The 23599-nt window shown below is 38.1% G+C and overlaps 1 protein-coding gene across 5 annotated transcripts; it reads left to right on the top strand.

The window, feature by feature from the left end:
• Window positions 1–303: 303 nt before the first annotated feature.
• Window positions 304–22232, top strand: MSL3 (MSL complex subunit 3). Of its 5 annotated transcripts, none has more exons than XM_018084206.2 (13): window positions 304–433; window positions 2400–2482; window positions 3063–3158; window positions 3724–3824; window positions 4534–4625; window positions 5474–5596; window positions 6059–6219; window positions 8088–8246; window positions 8514–8776; window positions 9160–9269; window positions 9455–9554; window positions 9989–10073; window positions 18717–22232. In XM_018084206.2, the coding sequence occupies exons 1-13, from the start codon at window positions 338–340 to the stop codon at window positions 18814–18816; spliced, it is 1569 nt and encodes a 522-aa protein (XP_017939695.2). In that variant the 5' UTR covers window positions 304–337; the 3' UTR covers window positions 18817–22232. The 5 variants fall into 5 exon arrangements, 4 of the variants coding, with proteins under 4 accessions (XP_017939695.2, XP_029820586.1, XP_029820585.1 ...); XM_029964726.1 differs by lacking the exon at window positions 304–433 and adding an exon at window positions 1084–1236; XM_029964725.1 differs by lacking the exon at window positions 304–433 and adding an exon at window positions 1084–1248.
• The last annotated feature ends 1367 nt before the right edge of the window (window positions 22233–23599 follow it).

The raw sequence follows: 23599 nt of genomic DNA, 5'->3' as shown, positions 1-23599 counted from the left end.
CCGAGCGTTCTCGCCTCCCCCTGCTCGGGCTCTCCCGGCCCAGGGCAGGCGGCCGCCCTCTCGCTCGGAGGGACCCGTCCCCGGCCGCCGCCCCTCCTCGCCCGGGCCAGCCGACCGTGCCGCGCCCCTCGCGGGAAACCAGCGGGGTGGGCACGGGTGACAGCTCATCCCTGCCGTGGCCGGGGCTGAGCCACCACTCCACACGACAGCCGGGTACCAGTGCACAGCACCTCGACTTGCTCTGCGCCCGCCCTGCGGAGGAGCCGGGGCGGGGCCGCGCCGGCCGCAGCACTCCCCGCGGGAGGCGGGCGGGGCTCTTCTCTTTGCGCCATGATGAATGACCTCGCGGGGAATGAATTTAAGTTCCACCGGGGAGAGAGTTCTCTGCTTCGAGCCCGACCCCACCAAAGCCAAAGTGCTCTATGATGCCAAGGTGACGGCCGGCGTGCCCCTGTCCCGTCCGGCCGTCCCCCTGTCCCCGGCGCGCGGGGCGGGGGCCGGCGCGGGCCCGCCTGCTCCCGTTACGCTCCCGCGCTCCCGTTACCGCTCCCCGCCGGGCGCTGCGCGCTCCGGGCGGGAGGGCGGCGCGGGAGGGAAAGGGGCTGCGGGCCCGACGGGATTCGAGGACGGCGCTCCGCCAGCAGCCAGCATTGTTGCAGGAAACGGGCGCTGGCCCGGGGAGGGGGGAGAAGGCGGAGAGGTCGCGGGGCGGGGGCCGCCCGCCAGCACGGGGCAGGGAGGCGAAGCGAGGCGGTGCCGGTCCTCTCCCCTCGTCATCGCTCCCTGCGGGTGGCTCAGGCCCGTCCCCTGGCGAGACTCAGCTCTGACCCTCCGCACACGGAGCCCCGGGGGCGAGGGGAGCGCGTAGCAGCCGTGTAGGAGCCTCTGGGCCTTTCCCAGAGCGCTGGGGAGCAGAGGCGGGTGACAGGCGATGGGGCCCGGGCCCTCAGGGCCTGGCTGTCGCGACAGGTAGAGCGGAGCCGCCCAGGATTTCTGGGAGTGTCGGAAGCGCTTCCCGCCTTCTGTTCTCTGCTGAACACCTGCAAAGTAATTCTGAAATCTGGTTTTCATCCCCGCAGTTGCGTAGCGTAGCGTAGATTTATTCCCCCTCACGCTTTCCCACGCTTGCTGCCCTTCTGCCTTTCAGAAGGGTTTAAGTGGTACCGCCGGTGCAGAGAGTATACGGAAATAGGATAGCAAGCAGTGCGCGGTGGATCCTAAGTGTTGGAGTAGGAGGTGACTGATTCAGTAAGGCCTGACCTTAAGAGTAGTAATAGTAATTACAGAGTTTTATGTAAATACAGGATTATTTTGCAGTCCTAAATCATCTCTGCCCAACTTGCAAACAGAGGGTTTTTCTTTTGTTTTTTTTTTGTTTGGTTGGTTTTTTGTTTGGTTGTTTTGTTTGTTACAGAAAGGGAGGAAAAGGAAAGTATTGCAACTGAATTCTTGACCAAATCAGTAGTTTTTGCCTGAAGTTTGCTAGTTGTGTAGGTCTGTGTTTCTCAAACACTTTTGATTAGGAACACTACCATCCTGTAATATTTTGGGCTGCCCTTTTGTTTGTACACGTATTCTCATGTTCTGACAACCCCAACACCTTTACTTGCTATCCACAGAGGTATCCTGAGTGCAAAACTGTGTAGTGCCTTTTCTTCCTCACTTTCAAATACCCTAAATAGCATTACTGTCCTTGAATCCATCAATAGTTCTTAAACTCTGGACTCCCAAATTAAACATCACACATGTTTTTGAATTAAAACATCACTGTAGCCTAACTGCTGATACGTGGTCTACTGAGAGCTATTCAAGTGCAGGCTGCATGATTCCTTTGTTATTACTATTACCAATGCTTTTCTTAATGATCCACTAGATCCATCTTTTCCTTCTGAGGTGCAGGCTCTTTCTCTCTGGCCCATGCATGAAAGAGAAAGAAAACAAAGGCTCAGATATTCACAAAGCATTTTAATGTTTTGTGGCTGAGATTCTGTGGTATTCAACAGGGCAGCATTTCTGGGGTTTATATATAGAGAAGTGTTTTCTCCTGCTTTGTGGGCTTGAGACAGAGCACAGGAGAAAACATTAATAGCCCAAATCTGCATATCCATATTGTGCTACTGCATTGTTTGACATCGCTCTTTGTCTGTCTTGAAAGCATGGGATATTTGAGGACAGGACAAAGATGGTGAGCAGCCTCCAGTGTTAAAAGTACTCAACAAGAAAGCTAGTTTTTCTGACCGTTTAGTATAATCCATATCTTCTGCTCATATCAGTGTTAACTGGCAAAATAATAAGTCCATTTAATTTAATTTTCTTTGTTTGTGTATAAACTCTCTAAATACTGGAAGGGTTACTTTCTCTCACGCTTTTTAATACATACTATTCAATGTTTGTTTCAGATTGTTGATATTGTTGTTGGGAAAGATGAGAAAGGCAGAAAGATTCCAGAATATCTGATCCATTTTAACGGTTGGAACAGAAGGTAAGAACCTGTATGTCTTGTTTCACTTCTCCCATTTCTTCTATTTTATTTTGCAAAGATAGGCATTGCACTGAAGATCAAAGGACTGCTGTTGTCAGGAGTATTTTTGGTTTTGTAAATGCCTTTAGTATACTCGCTCATGTGGACACATTGATCTGTATCCATAAATTTCAGTGAATCAGTTTGATAGCCGTGAGTTTAAACTTCATGGGATATCTGTCTGCGACATATACTTGTGGCTCCTAGGTTTCCATTAATAAAAGTTTATGCTTTGTTAAATCTAGACCTGGATTGTTTGGTTATCAAGGCCAGTACATGAGTGCAGTGTCTGACTGTGATCGATAGCATGTGTTGGTGTCACAGATGCTCTTGCATGTGAAGTCAAAGCTCGAGAGGTTTTTAGACAACAACGAGAGTTGAAGCCACGTAAATGCAGAAGAACGCAAACCTTGTGATACAGATGTTGCTTCTTAATGACATTAAAAGAGTGCTTTGTAGATTTAATGTATATTAATTCATTAGTAATCATGAATAGCATATCTTCATAGTCATTGTTAATTTTCTTTCTACTTATCCTTAGCTGGGATAGATGGGCAGCTGAAGATCATGTTCTTCGTGATACAGACGAAAACCGCAGATTACAGCGTAAATTGGCTCGGAAGGCTGTGGCTCGCATGTAAGAAATCCTTTTGGCCTCAAAATAAATGAGAGATTAATTTTCAAGTTCAAACAGATACAAGTCTACAAGTGAGCTTGGCCTTAGCTCATGCTGTAGATGGTAGATATGTACTCAGTACAGTCAGTGCAGTGTAGAGAGCTACTCTTCTCATACTGAAGTAGATATCTATGTATTGTTCTTAAGCACCACTCTAAAAGACTAACACTTAATAACTACGTTATTCTTAACTATTGTGCAAAATGCTTGTATATTGGATCTACATCTTCCCAAAGAAATGTACTTGCAAAATAACTTGGGAAAACTTGAAGTGTTTTTCAGCCAAAAGCAATAATCTAATATTGGTTGGCCGTGGCTTGAGAATCTGCTTGAGAACGGGAATATGAGCTACTGTGCAGATATTAAGGTGTCCACTCTCAAATAAGCATTGCCCAAATTATTTCAGCATTAATTAATGAAAATAACTGAAACATATGTTTCCTGTGCATTTGCATGTAGTTGAATTAGCTGGGGTAAACAAATTAAATATTAGCCAAATTTCAGTGAACAATTTTATGTTCTGTAGGAGAAGAAAGGGAAGAAAGAAGAGACGTTGCAGGTTGCCTGGTGTTGACTCTGTGTTAAAAAGCCTTCCTGCTGAAGAAAATGATGAGAGCAGCGAAAACTGTGAGCTTATTTTCATCCTTTGGTAACTGGTGGGATGCCTTTAACTTCTTGACCTGGGGAGCAGTGCGTGCTGTAACTTGCTATCAGGATGATGTAAGAGTATCATGGTCCTATCTGAAATACACAGAGGCAGTTATATGAAGAAGGAGGCAGTAAGATTATTTTTTCCCTAGTCTACCTGGCACAAAGGTCTGTTTCTTCTCAGCTGACTGGCTGATTTTCACTTTCAAGACAGATCTTTAATTTCCTGCAATTTTCTTTGTAACTAGAAAGCTAGCAGGAACACTGACTGGCACTTAACTGATGTTCTGGAAACTGTCACTGCACAGATCCAGACCTTTTGATTGAATGATTAATGTGTTAATTCCCTGTTCAGAATTAAAGACCAATGAAAATTGAGAAGATCCCTGCATGTTCAGCAATGTAGGGAGCTTTTAAAAGTGAATGTTTTTAGAGAGGATGCAAGAATACTTCCTATAAACTCATCTTACATATTTAAAATGTTTATAGTGTGCTGTAAATAATACTTGTGTGTTTAATTCAATTAGAATTATTCATCCTCATTAAAATAGAACAAGCTAGTTGTGGTTTTTTGGTGGCTTGGTGTTTTGTTCTTTTTTTTTTTTTTGCATTGGGGCCTGAAATTGTTTGGTCATAACCTCTGCAATGTAATAACGTGAGATAAATATGTGAAATCTCTTTTATGCAGCTATAAGTAGTTCTTCTTCTGATGACAGTGATGAAGGAACAGATGAAGAAATAAAAAGTGAAGAAAGTGACATAGACGAGAGGACAGAAATGGTATATTCATGAGCTCCCTAAGTTAATAGAATTTAAAAATCTGTACTTGAAAATCTGGAAAAATTGAAATAGATGAAATATAGGCCACAGGTGGTAATTTAGTTGGAATTAAAACCATAATTTTCTTACTCCTCGTCTCTACTGTTGTTGAGATTTCAAAAATTATGTCATACAGTATGTCATATTCTTGTAGAGTTATTCGATATTAATCTAAAAGTACAAATTTGTTTCTTTTCCCCTCTTCCTACAAATAAGGCTTATGTGGAGAAAATGTAGCAGACTAGATTTCCCAGTTTTGTGAGTGCTGTAAAAATTTACTGATCTGTGCAGGTTGGACAATTCCTAATAGCAGCATGTTCCTTGTGTGTTTTACTGTGACATAGACATGTCAACCCTGGTCTTAAATTAAGATGTAGAGGACTGACTTCAAGAAAAAACATTTATTTTTGTACAGTTGTTCTGAAGGTGTGTGGAATCTAAGTAGTACAGGGAGGGTGATCTGAAGTAGCAAAACCTAACAGATTTCTGGTTTGGTTTGGGTTTGGGCTTTTTGGTGGGGGTTTTTTGTGTTTTTTTTTTTTTTGTTTGTTTGTTAAATACTTAAGAGAATGCTAAATTTAAAAAAAAAGTTTTAAGAAATGAATTTGCAGGTGCTTTCAAAACCAGTATTGTTAAATAGCTTACAGTAAGACTATTATCAACTTAAATATTTATTCCATAAATAATACAATTTTATTTTTGTATGAGAAAAATGGATTGTTATATTGCATCCTGACTACTGAAGTTCTTTTTTCACTAATATTCATGAGGACTAACAATATATTGTTTCTTGCACTGATCTGTTGTAGAAAGAAGAACAGGACACTCATACAAAAAGGGACATGGAAGAAAGAGCAATAAGCATAGAAATTCCTGAAGTCTTGAAAAAGAAGCTTGAGGAAGACTGTTATTATATTAACAGAAGAAAAAGGGTATGAAATAAAAGTTGTGAAATGAATGTTCATGGGAGGGTGAGAAAGATATCAAAAGTAGTTTTTGTGTGTACAAGTTCTGTTTTTTTTAATTTTGTGGTAAAGGTGAGCTTAGACAGTATAAGGAAGAATACCAATAATGTAGCAGACTTCTCTATAGTTAAAACAATGACTTGTCATATTTAAGTGTAGTGTTTCAGTACCCAACTGTATTTTAGAATGCAGATTGGTTTTAAAGCTAGAAATGCAGCAAGCTTGTTAACCTGACCATGTTTTTTGTTGCTCCAGATGTTTATAAAGCGTTGATCAAAAATGCAGTTTAAGGGTTGAAATTAATCAGTCCTGAAATAGCTTCATGCACTAGACATTTACTGAATTAGTTGGTACATTACAAGCTCCTGTTTTCATTTGGTGTGCTTACTAACTGTTCTTATAAGACATTAATTTATTGTTTCTTTTTAGCTAGTGAAGCTTCCTTGTCAGACAAATATAATAACCATCCTGGAGTCATATGTGAAACATTTTGCTATTAATGCCGCTTTTTCAGCCAATGAAAGGTCTCGGCACCATCAAATGACTCCACATGCTAATATGAATCTTCATTATGTGCCACCAGAGAAGAAGTAAGTAACATTTAGTCCAGTGCTATTGTCACAAGAAGAATGACCTTGCGTTCTGTTGTATGGCTGTTCACTTCTGTGAGCTTATACCATGATGTATGTCTGTTTATAAGGCTTAAGGTATTTGACAGATACCTGTAGTACAGTAACGCTGACTGTTTATCAGTGAGAGTCCCTATATTCTGAAAAGTCATTATGCAAAAGTATCAATATCCTGTTTTAGCATGTAAGTTTTTGTAAATATTGTGACTCGTTTGGAAGAATGTGTTGCTGTTGTCAATGTGAAAAATTTCATATCTGATGCGAGAATGTCCTGCTTAAATAAAACTGAACGGGTTCAAGTTTTATAAAGGATGAAGAATTAATACAAACACTTCTAAAGAACTCCAAGTGCTGGTTGTTTTTTTTTTTTCAGTTGACATATGATCTTAAATCCTAGAGTCAATATGTAGGGAAGCTGTGGGTAGTAACACCAATCCTGTTTGTTAAAATTAATTGTGTCTTAGTTTCTGTTTTCTCAGCTGAGCTCTATATTCTTTTACATACTACAAACAAATTAACCCTCCACGTTTGCAGTGTGGTGTTTTTTGTTTGGTTGTTTTTTTCTCTCATGTTAAAGATTCTTGGTGTTAGATGAGGCTGCTTCTTTATGTAAGTCTACAGTCTTGTATTTTATCTAAGAGTGATCTTGACTTGTGTTACAATGTTCTATTTCAGTGGTGTGTAATTACACTATTCCTTGAAATACTTTGGTCTTTATGAGTGTCTAGGTTTATGTTGATGTCATTCATTCTTTGACAGATTAATACTTTTCCTTCGTAGTATAATCTCCCAAACAAAAAGTTAGAAGAAATATCAGAAATATGAACAGAAGGTTGTACACACATTATAATTTTTAAAGATGTACGTTTAAGGAACTTCTCCAAATGTGTATAGTTTTAGTGATCCATTAAGTAGGAGAGATTCAGCTGATGGTTTTATTATGTTACCCTTACTGCTCTAACAATGAAGGTTATTGACCTTATTTGATCTACTATAATTTCTGCACATGATGGTCCCCCAACCCAATTTAACTGTAGTATCTAAAAAAAACAAAGGCAGTAGTTTTAGCAGCTGATATGAAATGGTAATAGGTTTGGAATTTTTAACGTGGGTCATTTTGGCAGAATCAAATTTCTATCACCCTACACATATATGCACTTGAAACATGAGAGTGGAATACCTTCATAGAGGTGAGAGGCATTGCAGGTGGGCTGCACTTGGTGTTCTTTGTTCTGCTGTAACAGCACCACCTAACATTGTGAGTCTTTTGCACAAGCCGAAAACTGAAGTTCCTAGTAGCCTCTAAATGTAGTGTTTGATTACTGGAGCAGACCATTGGAGGCTGATGTCCAATGGAAATTTATCTGGTTTTGTTGGTTCACTGGATATCTCTTAAGCACAGCCTTAACTGCATCTTAGCAGCTATAGATCAAATTCCTCATATTCCTTTTAGACAGAGATTCAGTCTGTTGAGTACTTCCTTTTTCTGTGCCTCTGTTTTCAGCCTAGTAAACTTGGAAAAACAAAATAATGCTACATGAAAAACATCTGACTAACTTTGTTTACTCTACAGTAGATTTCATTAATCCAGTAATACAACAGAAAAATTGTGTCGTTTTTTTGAGGTTATGAAGCAGACTTTTTTTTGTAACTCTAAGTTAATGAGAACAACCACTGTTTTTTTAAGTATGCTTTTAATCACTTATTACTTAGTGATTAAATCAGCATATTGTAGTTATGATATTAATGGTCCATATTAAAGGGCAATTTTGTACAACTATGCTGAAAATTTTTGACATGCAACTTTTCATATTCTTTTTCCCCTCTAGTGTTGAGTTATGCAAAGAGATGGTGGATGGGCTGAGAATAACCTTTGACTTCACACTTCCATTAATTTTGCTCTATCCTTATGAACAAGCTCAGTTTAAGAAGGTGACCTCATCAAAGTTCTTTCTTCCTATCAAAGAAAACTCAACAAATACTAACAGGTAGGTTGGATATAGGGAGTTTAATACTGCTCATCTCCTCAGTAAAATGTAGAAGAATGTCGTATTTGTGGGTTTTAACTTTTATTTGAAAACAAGTATACTTCTGGAAAATAGTATTTAAAAGAAGGCCTCATCACTTTAATAGTTATTGGGAGGAGACTGTCTCATCTGAATAAGTGTTTAACAAGATGTGTGAAACTGGAAGAATGTCTTTTGTGGGGGGAACCCTCATCTCTTCAGTTCTGTAAAGCTGCCTTAATTTCCTAGGAATCAGGAGGAACTTTCCCCAAGTCCTCCTCTACTGAATCCGCCCACACCTCAGTCAACTGACAGCCAGCCGGCCACAGGGGAGCCGGCCACGCCGAAAAGGCGGAAAGCTGAGCCTGAAATCCTGCAGTCGCTGAGACGTTCCACTCGCCACAGCTCCAACTGCGACAGGCTATCGGAAAGCAGCGCTTCCCCACAGCCTAAGAGACGTCATCTCGAGACCCCGGCTTCTATGCCCAAGCTCTTCTTGCACCTGGAAAAAAGTAGCTTTTGCTCTTCAAATTGTTGGTCTAAACAAAGTGTAAAGTTCTGTTCTTTTTTTGATGCTATGTGAACTGTGAGTTGTGTGATTGAAGTGGGAATTCATTACTTTTTGTATCAATTATTTATCTCTGAGGCATTATTACCAAAGAGAGAAATATAACACAATATTCTCAGTACTCTGGTACTGTATTTTTCCACAGTATTCAATGAACTGCCTTTCTGAAAGCCTATTTTAGGATAGCTTTTATTGAATTTCAGTGTTTAAGACTTCAAACGTTTTAGCAGCAGACCTTAGTTGAGTTTAATGGCTTATAGTTTCACAAAACAAGCAGTAAAATTTATTTCTGATTTCATTTGTTCTGTTTTTTCTTTATTTTTCAAGAAACCCCTGTCCATAGTGGGTCGTCTTCACCAATAACTTTGACTCCTAGCAAAGAAGGGAGCACGGTTTTTACTGGCTTTGAAGGTAGAAGAAACAATGAACTGAATGAGGTAACAGATTTTAATGTTACTACCCTAGATTCCATAATTAAGGGTTTTGTGGACCTCAGAGTAGGGCTATGCAAAAAAAGATTTTGTTGGTAGTACTTATCTTTGCATTTGAAGTTCTGTACAGACTAAATCATTTATGATGCTATAAAGATTTAATAACCAATGTCTTCACGTTTCATGTTTAGGTTTTGTCCTGGAAATTGATGCCAGAAAATTATCCACCAAGTGATCAACCGCCACCTCCTTCATATATCTATGGATCTCAACATTTGCTGCGGATGTTTGGTAAACTGATGAAAAACTCTCTGCTCAATCGAAGTTGCTTTATTTTTTTTTCTGTTGCTTATACCTTTGTGATTTTTCTGTTTGCTTTATCACATTAAATTTTATTCTTTGCTAAATGTACATTTTAATCTATTTGGAACTCCTAGGCTGTTCATAGATTTGGTTATCTTTTACTGGTTCTGTAAGCCTTCATTTAAGAAAAGCAAAGCAGTGTTACTTCCAGTACACTATCAAACATCATTAAACCAAGCAACATTTGCTTTCTCAGCATGTTCCTATTTAGTAAGGCTTTGAAAGATCAATGAGTAGCTTGCAAGGAAAAGTGGGGTCTGTGGGGAGAAGAAATTTTTATATTCTTTTCTTTATACTGGATAAAAGTAATTAAAAGTTGCTTTTACAAGAACAGGTGTAAACATTATTTCTTTTATTTACAGTAAAGCTACCAGAAATATTGGGGAAGATGTGCTTTCCTGACAAAAACCTAAAGGCTTTAGTAAAACACTTCGAAATGTTTCTGAGGTAATGTGACACAATGTACCACAGCAATGTTTCCATTGTTACATAGATTGAAATGTCCTGGAATGACAAAGAGGGTTTGATAAAATTAATATAAAATTTTTACAATAACAACTTGAGTTAAGATTAATATAAGATTTTTCTATTCTGTGACTCAAACTGAAGGGATCCTGAATTTCCAACTTAAAGTTTTGAGAAATACAGTGACAGAGAACTGAAGTTGGAAAGTTTGTTACTATATATAGAATGACAAGTCTTGGTTAAGAACCATGTTTATGAAGAAATTCAAAGTCTACGTTGTTATTTTTTTGAGAGCATAATCTTAAGAGATTTGACTTTCAGTGACATAAGCAGGGGAAGAAAACTTGTGCTTTAAAACATGTTTTTAATTATGGTCGATTTTTTAAAAGAAATATCTGTCTGAATTGAGCTTTGAACAGCAAGGTTTCTCTGTGATGTAGTGCAGTGGTTTTTAGAGATACCCAAACGATCTGAACACACAAGCTCCACAGCTGGAGTCAGTAAGCTCATACCTGCACCATGATCAGCTTTATTTCTACAAGGTGCTGTAGGTAGTATCTGTGCATGACAGTGAGGTGATAGATACCTAGTGTGGCACTGTGCTGTGCAACATCAATACAGTGGAAAATAAAATTGCCAAGAAAGTTTTGTAAATGTTAAACATTTGGAACAAATGTTGAAATTGTAACTTAATTTTTGGTCAATGACTTTAGTAGCCACGTATGGAAAAGTAATATAACATTACTCTAGCATAAATAAAAGTCCTATTAGAGATCAGAGAGATGAAAACTTAAATATAGTTTTACTTAAATTGTTTATCAAAAATAAGATGTCTCAAATGTCAGAGTTTCTACAATACAAAATTTTTCCCTGGAAGCATTTAGTTGTTAAGTGTTGCATCTCTCTCTTTTGTCAGATCCTTGTTGGCATTCAAAGTACCCTAAAGTCAAGCAGGACAAAAGTAGAGCTCGTTGTTGGAAACCTGTTTTTGGAGTGAATATTTCTTAGGGAACTTAACTCACTATGGATCAGATCAGTTTTTATCAGACCTTTGCCTGTTCAGATTCTTCTGTGTTGACCACAGCAGGTCTCTGCTTTTTAGCATCCTTAATGCAGTGTTTTCATACCCATTGTATGGATGAGCTGTACTGGAATAGAATAAAGGAGAAACATGTCCCCTACTCCCTATACAAGTAGGGAGGTGGCTAAACTGAAAGTTCTAGTGGTAGTATCTCTGTCTGTCTTATTTTTCCATCTGACCATCTCATTGAAATGTGTATTCATCTCTAAATAGCAATAAATCACATTGACATTTTTAGGTGAGATAGAACTGTGCTTTTGAAGCAAATCTTTTGGTAGGTCCCATTTACCAGGCTTTGTGTTGGGATGTGGAGTGCTCAGAGTACACAAGCTGCATTCCTTGTAGAAAACACTTAAGTGTGCTTCAGTCCCCAAGACTAGGCTACAACTAAACCAAAATGGCCCCTCAAGGCAAGCATATCTGCTACAGCAAAATATTTGAAGGCTCTTAGTTTTTTTAAGTGCTTTCTTTTTTGACAGTGCCAAAAAAGCTTCCAAGTTACAGTTACTTCTGTAGGCAGCATTTGATCTTTGGTAGCTTTGTCATAAATACTCTTCTTAGTCTAGTTTCCTTATCAGTTATGCTCTGTAGTCAAATAGCACAGAAACCATGCAGATTATTAGATTTTTTTTTTCCTCAACACATATTCATGGTACTTTAACATGTCTTTCATTTGGGTATGTATTTCTTTGTCCCATGTGTCATTGAAAGTGGTCAAATAATTACATTTTCTAGGAACTTGTTTATGCTTGATTTTTATCACAGAAATAATTCTGCATTATCTATTTCTAATTACAAGAGAAAAGTTGAGGTTGAGGTGACATCTTGTACTAGTTCTTCAATTTTCAGATTCTGTCTTTTCCTTTTTGGGAATGAATTAATGGATGTTTATTATAAATACCTTATATAAGTTCTATTCTGACTTACTTTTCAAAGGGTAAGATCTGTACACATTAGATGATAGCAACCAGTTTACTTGTGGACCACTTAATTTTTTTTTAGTGAATTGCTCTTGAGTGACAAGCTGAAGTACTCTCCATTTCTTTATTTTTCTAATAGCAGACAAAGGATTGATGTGTCTGTTTGCATTAATAAAACTGCTTCTGAATCTTCTTTGAAGTCTAGGTAGAGTAGTCCAAGCATAAGCAGTTTATATATTTTTAAATAAAACTTCCATGTAGTAGACAACTGATTTAGTTCTTGCATAGATACTGATTTAATTTTGAATTATAATTTTATGGCTAAAATTTACAGTTTCATTTAACATTTATACTATTAATGTCACGTGGGCTGAGGAACTGAGACTTACTTAATACTTTGTCTGGAAGCTTGTTTTATTGAGTTTACTTAGTACTTGATAGATGCATTAAATTTTCTTTGAGATGCTACATGGATAATATTTTCCAGTCATGCCCTCAGACTGCTGCGAGACAAGATTGTTCTCAGTTTCCCAGACAACCTATATTTTTGAGGAATGTATGAAATGCATCTTTTTGACTTTCTTTTTAGGTAGAAGCTGTACCCTTTGTGCTTAGTGCAGCTTTCTACACGTGTGCATAATGAAAATTTCTTCATGGAGAACATGAAAGTTGATTTCTCAAGTATAGAATTTGCAGATGTAAAGAAAATCAATTTCTCAAATTAAGTACAAAACTCTAAGTCTTAAATTATTTAGTTTGGAAATAATTCATAGTACTTGCAGTCTGAAATAGACTTTAATGACAGTCACCAGGTGGTTTCACCGAATTTCACTTACAGTTTGAGTTTAGTCTTGAGGAGCAAGCAGTGGAAGCTCACAGAATAACTGGTGCTTGCTTACTGGTATTCCAGTAATGAAGGACTCCTGATTAAATCTTCCTACCTGTTAATAGTTTTTGAGTAGAGAAGGTGTTATCTTTTAACTAGTTCCATTATTTCAGCTATTTTTAAAATAAAATGCTGTATGGGCTGTATTTTATGATTTCTCTTTACTGTGAGGTGCCTAGCATGGCTCCAGAGGCTGCTTCAGTGATGAGAAATGATAGGCAAGAAGGTGCCAGTTTCTGGTTTGCTGTTTCCATTGATTTGAACACAGCCTTGACTTGGAAAACTGTTTTGGAATCAGAGAAGTCACTTCTCAGGACTGTTGCCCAACAGGAGCTACTTAAAAATTAGGAGACATTAGACACAGCATGTCTGTTTTTACAATAGCAAGACCCATCTTCACCAAGATAATTTCAGGATTGTATTGTAGGAAAAAAGGCAAAGCTAAGTGTACAGCACTTCAGGAAGACAGGTATTTTGACTTTCATGAAATGCAAAAGGATAAGTGATGAAATATTTCTAATATATTGCTTCTAATACATATTTTTCAGATGAGACCAACATGTATTCTTTCGCATTTTGGAGAACTAAATTCTTAATAGTCTCTAGTTTTGCAATTTGTCTTGAGTTTTGAAATACTCCCAGGTATTTCAAACTCAATATTTCCTGTAAGCTTAGATCTCTTTTCTTTTTCCCTGATGCTTTACGATCTGCTTGTATCTATTGTGCCACTCTGCTCCATGGGTAGAAAAGTATTTTGATACTGTTGAGCACTTTCTGAGATGGAAACCAAATGAGACTGTGACCAAATTAGAGAACTGTAATAATAAAATGTATGTATAGAAAGATGACAAGCTGTTTCAAGTAACCTTAAGAAACAGAACTCTGGTTTTGACAGCACATTTTGAGGGTAGTAATTGTATATGTGCAGTGGTGAATTATCACCACTAGTCTGTGCTAATGTACAATTAATGAGAGGTTATTAGTGTCTGAGAATGAAAAAATGAAGCACTGCACATGGTGAATAGAAGAGAAAACATCTTTAGTTAGGTCGAGTTTCTTTGTGACAGAATTCCTGCTCATTGTGATTCATTGTGGCTTGATAAAGTTGCAAGATGATAACTAACTAAAAATCACTTTCTGATAGATCATAAAGAATGCAATTATACCAGTGTTTGTTATATTGATTATTAATTGATCCATATTATTGAACATATTAGGGTTTTTTTGGCCTCTCAGTTTTTGGGATTAATCAGTTACTTGGCAAAAAATATCTGTGCAACATAGCAGTTATGATATACTAGAGAACTTTATGAAATTGGAGCTTACATGTGAGAAAATCAAGTTTTCGAGTATAAATTGAGGTGTGAGTTTGGAGGGCACAGACATATAAAAGAATATTCTTTTAAAAGTTTTGAAACACTTTGAAGTAATTCTGTTTGCACAGTGCCTTATTTCAGGGCATTACTATCATTTATTTGGGCTTTGCTATATTCATTGAATGGGTAGAAAAGTAATTGCCATTTTAAGTCCTCTCAAACTTTTGGCACCTTGATGTTGAATGCTTTTTAGTCAGTGAATACCTGGTATCATACAGGTTCTTATTTTCAGAGGGCTTTTGTTTGCTTGGTCTGCAGAATATGCTCATCTGTGCTTATTGTTCTTGACTAAAGAACAATAAGCTTTGAGTGCTTTGCCAAAAATACTTGCTGAAACTCACCATGTGGTTTGCTTCTCTTCCTTCTGCTTATCAAATCATGAGTGTTTGGGTACTCGAATGAGCATATTGCTGGTCAATGGCTGAGGTTTGGATCACACATCTAAATTGAGAGGTTGCCCAAAATACTTTAAATGTGCTACAGTAGCTTTTTAGAACGGAGCTCTAGGGATCTGTGCTGGCCTTACCACAAGTGAGTCTTCATCCTCAAGACAAACCAAGGACTCCTGTATTGAGCTCTTGTAGGGCTATTTTCCCAAAAGTGGTACTAGAAGTTACCACTTTTAATGATCACTCAGCCTGATTACTGGAAATGCTGTGTTGACAGCTTGGCATCTTCAGAGTTCTCTGCCCTCTCCCTTAAAAGACCAAGGGCAATGGTGTTATGATGGAGTTTTTGTTGGGGATCTTTTGCTCTGAACAGCCTTCCAGATGGAGATAGCCTATAAACTGGGGAGATAACTCTTATTCTGCAAATGACGTTTCTTTTGATGAGGTGACTCATAGAGTTAGGATCCATAATGCTCTCTTAGCAAATTCCTTTTGATAGATCATTACAGTTGCCTTTCAAACAGCACCTCTCTCAGGCCACTGATCTCTTCAAAGCATCTGCTTACCTTCTCAAACTCTGTAGCAGAAGTGTTTAAGATGTCACCTTCCTGGGAGCTTTTCCTTTGGACTCTGTGTTCTTATACCTTAATGGCTGAGGTTGTCTTTCTAAAAATTAAAGTTTTCCTTTCATTGTCATTTTCACACTTTTTGGACTATCCCTGAAGTTTATTCATGTGAGAGTAGCTGATGTTGAGTAGAAATTTTTTTCTTCAGGCAGAGACTGTTCTGGTAATAAGTTGTGTTGATGCTGTCAAGACAAGGCCCTTTTTGTTAAAAGGTGACGCTGTTAAAGCTCATATTAATTCAGTGACTCATGTTGATAAATGTTCCTGACATGTGTCAAGTGGCCTTCTAATGTGGATAGTGATAATTCTGTGCCTCTTTTGTTAGATCTACCTGTATAACTCAAAGTCAGGTGGTAGTATATTTGTGAGGCTATTGCTTGGAGTCACCTGAGGTAAGCTTGCTTACAGACTCCCATGCTTGAAGATCAGAACATAGGAATTCTTCAAGCTAAATTGCCCACATATCTGTTTCCCTTGTCTCCATCCCCTCTAGTCCTTTGAGAAGTATTGCCTCTAGCTGTGGTAGGGAGGGAAATATCTGCATTGTACCATGTTACTCCTATGTTCCAAACATGAGTGTAAAGCATGAGTTTTCTTTTTGAGGATGCTCATGATGAAAAATTGTGCAGTCTTGCATCAGTGTGGACTGTGCATCTCAGAACTTGATTACTCATAAGCAGTTTCATACATCAGCTATGTAGATGTATGCCTATGAGCTCTATAAAAAGCATAAAAGTGAAAAAGGCAATAATGCAACAGGTGACTGAATTGATCAGTTTTGTGAGTTAAAAGTAATGAAACAGTTTCTGAGTAACTCAATAGCAATGTGCTTTCTGATCTATAGCTGAACATTTGTTCTGCCTGCTAAGTACAGCTCCCTCTGTCTTTAAATCTTGGCTCATGACTTAGAGGTACCATTGTAGTTGATCCTGGAGCTATTTTAGCTTGTCCAAGAGCAAAGCATTAGTGAAATATCCACTAGCTAAGAGTCTTAGGGGACTCCTAATATTTCTGTGCCAGTGTTCTGCACTGTGATATAGTTTGAATAGAAAACAGCTTCAGAAGGGCCCTGCTCTTTGTGTACAGATATACAAGGGATTGGGACAGAAGCTGACCATGTGTTTATTTCGGCAGTTTTCTCCCACTTCTCTGCAGAAAATAATTTGTTTGCTAGCTCTGGGGTATTTTGTTTTTCACAACTGTTCTGTGGAGAACAGGGAGATGTACATTTGACTGCGTGCATTCTGCCTGCCTTTTTTTTTTTCTTTTTGAGCTGTAACTGTGGCACAGCATCTAAGTTAACATTTCTCATGTCTACCAGCTGTCACTTCAGTATGCACTAAACTGGCATGTATGACTGATCTTAAGCAAAAGTCATGAAATTTGTAAGAGAAAATAAGCTTGTTTCCCATTACTTGCCATTAGAATTCTTGGAACTGTCAGCTAACCAATGCCCCCTTTGAAGGTTCCTTTGTTTTAGTGTTCTTTTAAAACATGTTCCCTGGTATGATCCAGCTCTTAGTACTCTGTTTTACTGAATGTTATCCAAAGACGCTAAGATTTTCATCAGCCCCTGTAATCAGTTGGAGTCATCAACTTGTGTTAATGAAGAATTATTAATTAAATACCACTTGTAGCTCATCTTAATCTTGTGTTTTCTAAGCATGTTAGGTGCAACTCTGTTACTACTTAGGCCTTACCACACTCAGTTCACACTAACCCCTTGTATTCCAGAAAATGATTGGTAGCTCAAGTCAGAGGTCATAGCAGTTGATGATTCAGGTATTTTATTAGCTTCTAAATTGCCCTTATTTCAGTACTCTTGTAGTGGTTTGAAACATTTTACATCGGAAACCATTCTAGGCCCCCCTGTATACTCTTAATTAGAGAGCTCCTATGAAATAAGCGAGTATGGAGGAAGTTGACAACATGCTGTCTGAATTAATGATGACACACTGAAGGATTGTATACAAGCTGAAAAAGCTTGTATTTCTCACTGCTTTTTCTAGACTTAGTGGGATATAATTAGTTATTCCTCCAGTTTAACACTTGTTTGATACCCGTGTTTAAGTACAAGTGTGTGGGAAAAATCAACCTTTTTTCGCTTATCTGCAATTTTATGCTGTCACCATTTGATGTGAGCTCTGAGCAATTAATATACTCCTTATTAAATTTAAATTGGTTTATACAGAGAATCTTACCAGCATTCTTTGATGCTTTTGCTCTGTTAAGATCAAAGAATTCAGGCAGTGTAGCAGTGAGTGAGGTTGGAGAAACACTGTTTTTTAGTTTGGACTTTCTGTGTCCAGAGTATTGGTTCTGCAAAACTGATATTTCTGGCTTCCAATAGTGAAGTCATCACCCTAGCCACTGTTTTTGAGAAAATCCAGATCCTGCAAATGACATTGTTTCCTGTCATTTCTATTGCTTCCTCCTCTTAGCTCAGAGAACCTGTAGCTAACAGTTTGCCATGTTTATTGATGCTGATCTTTAATATCCAGGTATTTTTGAAGGTCTGTGGGTTTTTTTTCTGAAGTGCAGCTTGATTGTAGTCTTGAATTTAAGAACTGTTTTGCCCTTTGACCCCCACTTATATACCCAGTGTCTTTGATTGCAAAGGAAAGAACAGAAAGCTTATAGTCATTTTAGCTGTTTGTTACTAGTGTATGTAGTAGTAGCACTGTTTATTCTCGTTTTCAGTCCTAAACAAGGAAACAGTTGTGTATTAGAAGAGCAGGAAGACATCATAAAATATTGGGTGCTTAGCTGTTTGAATAATACTTTAAGACCATCTTGCAGAAATAGGAAAATAAGGAACTGGATTTGCAAAGCATGTGTTTTGTCTTTGAGAACCATATTTAAATCAGTACTCCTGAAAGATGGAGACCCTAAATGCACAGGCATTCATGAAACATGAAATCGTAGCTTTACTTACCTTAAAAGATACAGCTTGACTTAATGGTTCCTGGCCATTTGTATAAGATACTGACATGATAACTGAAAATACTGGTTTCGACACAAATGAAAATAGTATGCTGAGCAGGTAATTTACAGCAGTTGCAGAAAGATCTCTTTAACTTCTTTTTTCCTTCTGTGATAGTTCTTGAGATTCTTTTTCTGAGTGTAGCTTCAGCTTTTGAATTTTTTTTAATTGATAGGGAAAGGCTGTTTCTCACTATGTAAAACTTGTAAAAAATAGGGCAGGTCTTTTGTATGCCAAATTTCAAAGTGTAATAATTCTTAATTCCCAGGCTGTGGTTTTGCTGAGCTTAAAAATTAATTTGAAAATAACATTTCTCTTAAATGTTTCATGTTCTTTTCCTTTTTTTGGTGTACTTTCTTCTCAGGTTTTTAGCAGAATACCATGATGATTTCTTCCCAGAATCTGCTTATGTAGCTGCATGTGAAGCCTACTACAGTACTAAAAATCCTCGGGCAATCTACTGAAGTTATTAATAAGGATTAAATCCTACTATACATAGACCATGACAATGCTATTCTGCTACGTGGCTACAAGATGAAGATGAAAAAGGAATTAAAACAACTTCTAGAGTTGAAGAAATTGGAAAATATCTTTTGTGATGGTTGGATTACTTAGGAATGGAGAACTACTTTTCAGAAATGTGTGTAGACAGCATTGTGAGTCACTTAGAGGATTGGATATAAATCTGATTCCAGATGAATGAAGAAGCCTTGTTCTGACTTCTAATGCATAGGACTTCACAGGACTAATAAAGAGGAAAGGAGGCAAAAGCAGAGGCATTAGCAACAGGACATTTTCATGAAGATAGATCATCATGCTGTTTCATTTTAGCTCAGCCTCTCCTTCCTGAGAAATAAGACTTGACTACACATAAAGAGAACATCTCCTTACATAAAGAGAACATTTAACTGGTGTCTTATGAATTGTTTTCCTCACAAATTACACTTCATTTTGTGGAACCGTCGTGATAGAAAGGATTGCTTAATGTAAAGGTGGCTTTGCTATTTGGCTAGCATGACATCTGCCTCAAGAATGACTTTGTTGCTTGAACAAAAGATGTGTTGCTTACTTTGCATTTTGCAAAGGTGAATATAGCCCTTTCATGGTAAGACTGCCAGAGTTCCAAGCAGACCATACATTGCTGGGAATTCAGCATTTACTTGGCAATAAATGATTTCCAGAGCCATTATGAAAGAACTGGTTTTCTACAACTAAGTGGAGAAGTCAATAAAGTCATCACAGTTTAACTGGCAAACTTCTTTTCTTAATAAAGTTCACAGTGGCTGCTGTGTAAATGTGTGATTTTCACTGTCTAAAACATCTTGGTTTTGCTTAATTAGTATTTTTGAGGGTGCTAAGTGTGCGAATAATGAGAAGTGGGAGCGCTGACAACATACGGAGAAGCCTTTTCTGTATCATTGGGTGTTCTTCTGCAGACTTGAAGGATGTCTCTTTAGACAGTTTTAGACACTTTGGCTCTGGAAATAGCAATTCAGTGAGAACTGAGTTCCTAGAAATCTGACAACACATTCAGTAGAAATTAATTGAAATATAATTCTTGTCATCAAAACCTCATCCATGACTTAGAATGCTGGCCTTCAGAACACTTTGCTATGTCGAGATAGACACAGATTTTAAAAGCATAGGGAGAAAATAGGACTCTGGCTTACAGACCACTGCATTAATCACTCTGTAATCCTTGGTTCAGAAAACTTCTATTAGAATGCTGTCTGTTATGCAAAACTCAAGTTTCCTCACAGATTTGCAGAAACCAATAATATGGAGAAATCATCTTTCAAATGTAAATGGCAAGCTTAGTCTAAGGCCAAAGAAAACCTGGAATCTGCTGTTGACATGCATTGTTGCTTTTCAGATTGCACTACTGTGCTTTTGAAAATATATGAATTAGCTTAATTTTAGCAGTTAAGGTTCTTTTTAGAGAAACTTCTATGAAGAGTCTGTTAAACTCAATGGTTATTAAACCAATGCTTGGCATGGACACATGCAGATTTGGTGATTGTTAATTCTAAAGATTACTGTTTAGCAGTACTATTTTTTAAATGCATTTCTGTTGTACCAAAAAGCCCCCACATTTGTAAACTTTCCTCATTCTCAAGTGAGAAGTTTTGAATCTCTAGCAGAATCGATGTATGCCAAAATCCACTTTGCCAACATGTTTCATTCTAGGTTTAAACCATGTTTCTCTAAAAAGACAATTCAACAGAACACTAATGACTCTCTGACATGAACTTAGTCTAGGAATGCTGCCTGAAACTTCATCCTCTATCCTTTCTGTTGCAGGAATGTTAGTGTATAATATGGCAGGTCTGGTTTTGTTCAGTTGTTGGTACCTGTGCATACAAGGCAAGTTATGAGCAGCATTTAAACCTTAATTGTATGACTGTGTTTAACCATTAAAATGGCAATTTTTGCATGTGGGTGTTGGGAATACTGTTGGTATTGCCTTGTTGATACTTTGTGGCGATGCTCAAAAGATGTGAGGGGGGGAAACTTCTGAAGGTCCAGTTAGTGTAGTCTTCACCTGAACAAACTTTGTTATGAAATTCTCTTGGAGCTGCTGTTGGATATAATGTTACAAACTATCTTGCTCTTATAACAACCAAAAACTTTTCTCAGAAGTTGCACCTTTTTTGTGCTTCTTGACGCTTCTAATTGATACAACTTTCCCAGACACTATATATTTGAATTAAAAAAAATTAGGCTTACATATTCAATTACATCTTTGTAATGTACATCTTTGACATCCCCCTTCCCTACTGTCACTCTTCCTTTAAAGCATTTGTGGTTTTATACCTGATTTATTTATTCTTAAGCTGCAGGAGTGGGAGAGACTTGGAGAAACTTTAACCAGATTGAGTTAGAGGGATAGTTCTTACTAGTCTTGAAATACATAGAGATTTACCCTAGTGTGGGCCCCAAAATTTGCTTGAAATGTAATGTTCAAGGGTTCTTGTGGCTGGAGGAACCTAAGTAGTGTAGTTATACTTCCAGTGTGAATCTGTACCTCTTTGAATGTCCTTGACTGATCAGATATTTGATGGGATTTATATCCATCTGAGATGATGAAAGATGCACTTAACTGTTTGTTATTCCCTGGTCACTCTTTGTAGAGCTACTCATATCTGTTTTCTAACCTGATTCAGTCAAAATGGCTTGGGTTAGCTGAAGGAATGTGAAAACCTGACTGAAACAGGCTAGGGAGTCTTCAGGGAACAAGTCTGCTGGCAGACTTCAGAGACAGCCTCTGCAGAGGAGGAGCTGAGCTGAGAAAGCAGGTTAAGGGACAGTGATAGTTTACACCAACGTCCCTGTTTGTACAAGTCACGTGTGCTCTGCTTCCAGAGGAAGAGGGGTTTGTTTGTGTATTTAAGGGAAGTATCCCAGTGTGATTACAGTGCATACTTATACTGGTAAGTCTCTGTGCTGAAGGCAAATCCTTCCACTTGCCTTCAGGAGTGGAGTGCTTCCACAGTGAGTGTGGTGTCAGGTTTTGGATATGACTGTTCTTGGGAAAAGGCAGAGGGGAGGAATTGCAGCACAAGTTTAAAAGCAGATGATGCGGTGTGGAAAGAGTGCTGCTGCTTGTGTACCTGAGGTGCTTGGTCTGTGCTTACACCACTAATTTCAGTACCTGCTTTGACTTTGTCAGCATGAAGGTGCCTGAGTAACTCAACAGTAGGCCACAGGACTGTGAAACTGCCCTTATGTAAAGTGCTTTACGTAGACAGTAAAGATTACCAAAGAAGAATAAATGAACAGAATATAACTTTAATATTCTTCTGCTTTATTCTTGATTTTAGGTTTGATTTTGTACCTATCATGCTTAAAAAAAAAAAAAAAAGAAGATACTGTTCTTTGACATGCACTAACTAGAGTTGCCGTGTTGCCTTTTGTTTTGCTACTGTGTTTTTCAAACTCAGGCTTTCATGTAGGGTCCTTTTCTGCTGAGATGACCAATGTAGAAGAGACCAAGTGCTAATTTAAAGTATATTCCATGTCCAATTCTAAAAGCAAACTTATGCAGATGTTAGGGTTTCCCTTGGCACTTGATGTGGGCTTACATCATGTGTTGTCAGCTGTTGCGTCAGGAATGTTTGATGGGAGCTTGTCAAACAGTAGTATAGGATGACCTTACTCTGAATTATGCCAAGAGGAATATTTGTAGTCAGAGGAAATAAAAAACTGATTGGAAATAAAAAGCTGTTAATGCTTTTCATGTTTGTATCATAAAAAGTGTTATCAAGACATTTGGGAAATACACTGGAGAGATTGTTATTGGAGTTAAGATGTATATGTATATATTAAATCCTTCATTTCTTGAAAATGGTAGATTTTCCCTGCTGGAGTCATAAGCATGTCTCCCAAAAATTTTGTATATGGGGGTGGAAATAAGCTTTTCAAGGCAGGGGGAAGGAAGGAACATGTATTATCCTTAACCAAGCCAAGTCTCAAGTCAAGCCTTTATTGTGGTAGTTAGCTGTAGAAAAGCACTATGCTGGCAACTGTTGGACAGAGAGTCTTGTTTTAACTTCTGGCCTGGTGCATGTTTGATTGTTTTTAACTTCTTGACCTATGAACAGAGCTGGAGAGCAAGTTTGTGCACTTCAGAGCGCACAAAGTCTACTCTCTAAATTCAAGGATAAAATGCCAAATAGCAGCAGCAAAAGCATACTTAGGGCAAATGCATAAAATATATATATATTTGTTCTGTGTACTGTAGTATCTTTGTGGTATGAGGTCATGGCATTCAATTGCATGAACAAGTCAAGTTACCTGTTTAGTTTTCTATGTATATACATGATAGTGTCAGGAGGTTCCCAGGAACGACAGTTCTAGATGGCATGTTACATTTGCAGTGCATTTGGCTGTAATCGGTACAACCTCGATGTGTTTACATAGTCAGTTTTTTCACTTGCTTATGAAACATTGAATTTGGAGGGATTCTCAGCTTTTTGTGTAGTTGCATCATTTTTCTGTATGAAATTAGTGAATACAGGTACTACACTTCTACAGGCAGATGTAGAAACACAGTGCAGTGTTTCTGTCTCAATTTTTAATGGTTTTTACTTCAATGACAACACCCCTCACACGCCGCAACTTCCAAACCAAAGTTTGGAGTATATATTGCCTCGGGAAAATGTTATCAGCAATGACTGAGTAGCAGATGTAGATGCTTACTAAGATCTAACTTAATGCATCCTCCCTATTGCATGCATTATGTATTTC

This window comes from Manacus vitellinus, unplaced genomic scaffold (genome assembly GCF_001715985.3).
Source record: "Manacus vitellinus isolate BGI_N305 unplaced genomic scaffold, ASM171598v3 scaffold_7_pilon, whole genome shotgun sequence".
In the NCBI taxonomy this organism is placed as follows: domain Eukaryota; kingdom Metazoa; phylum Chordata; class Aves; order Passeriformes; family Pipridae; genus Manacus; species Manacus vitellinus.
This window is presented reverse-complemented; position numbering and strand designations above follow the sequence as displayed.

Excerpts from the sequence above, each read along its gene's own strand:
- MSL3 (XM_018084206.2), top strand. The coding sequence starts at position 338 with ATGACCTCGCGGGGAATGAATTTAAGTTCCACCGGGGAGAGAGTTCTC. Across the intron at positions 2,483-3,062 it reads TTTAACGGTTGGAACAGAAG|CTGGGATAGATGGGCAGCTG; the intron begins GTAAGAACCTGT and ends ACTTATCCTTAG. Across the intron at positions 8,247-8,513 it reads AACTCAACAAATACTAACAG|GAATCAGGAGGAACTTTCCC; the intron begins GTAGGTTGGATA and ends TTAATTTCCTAG.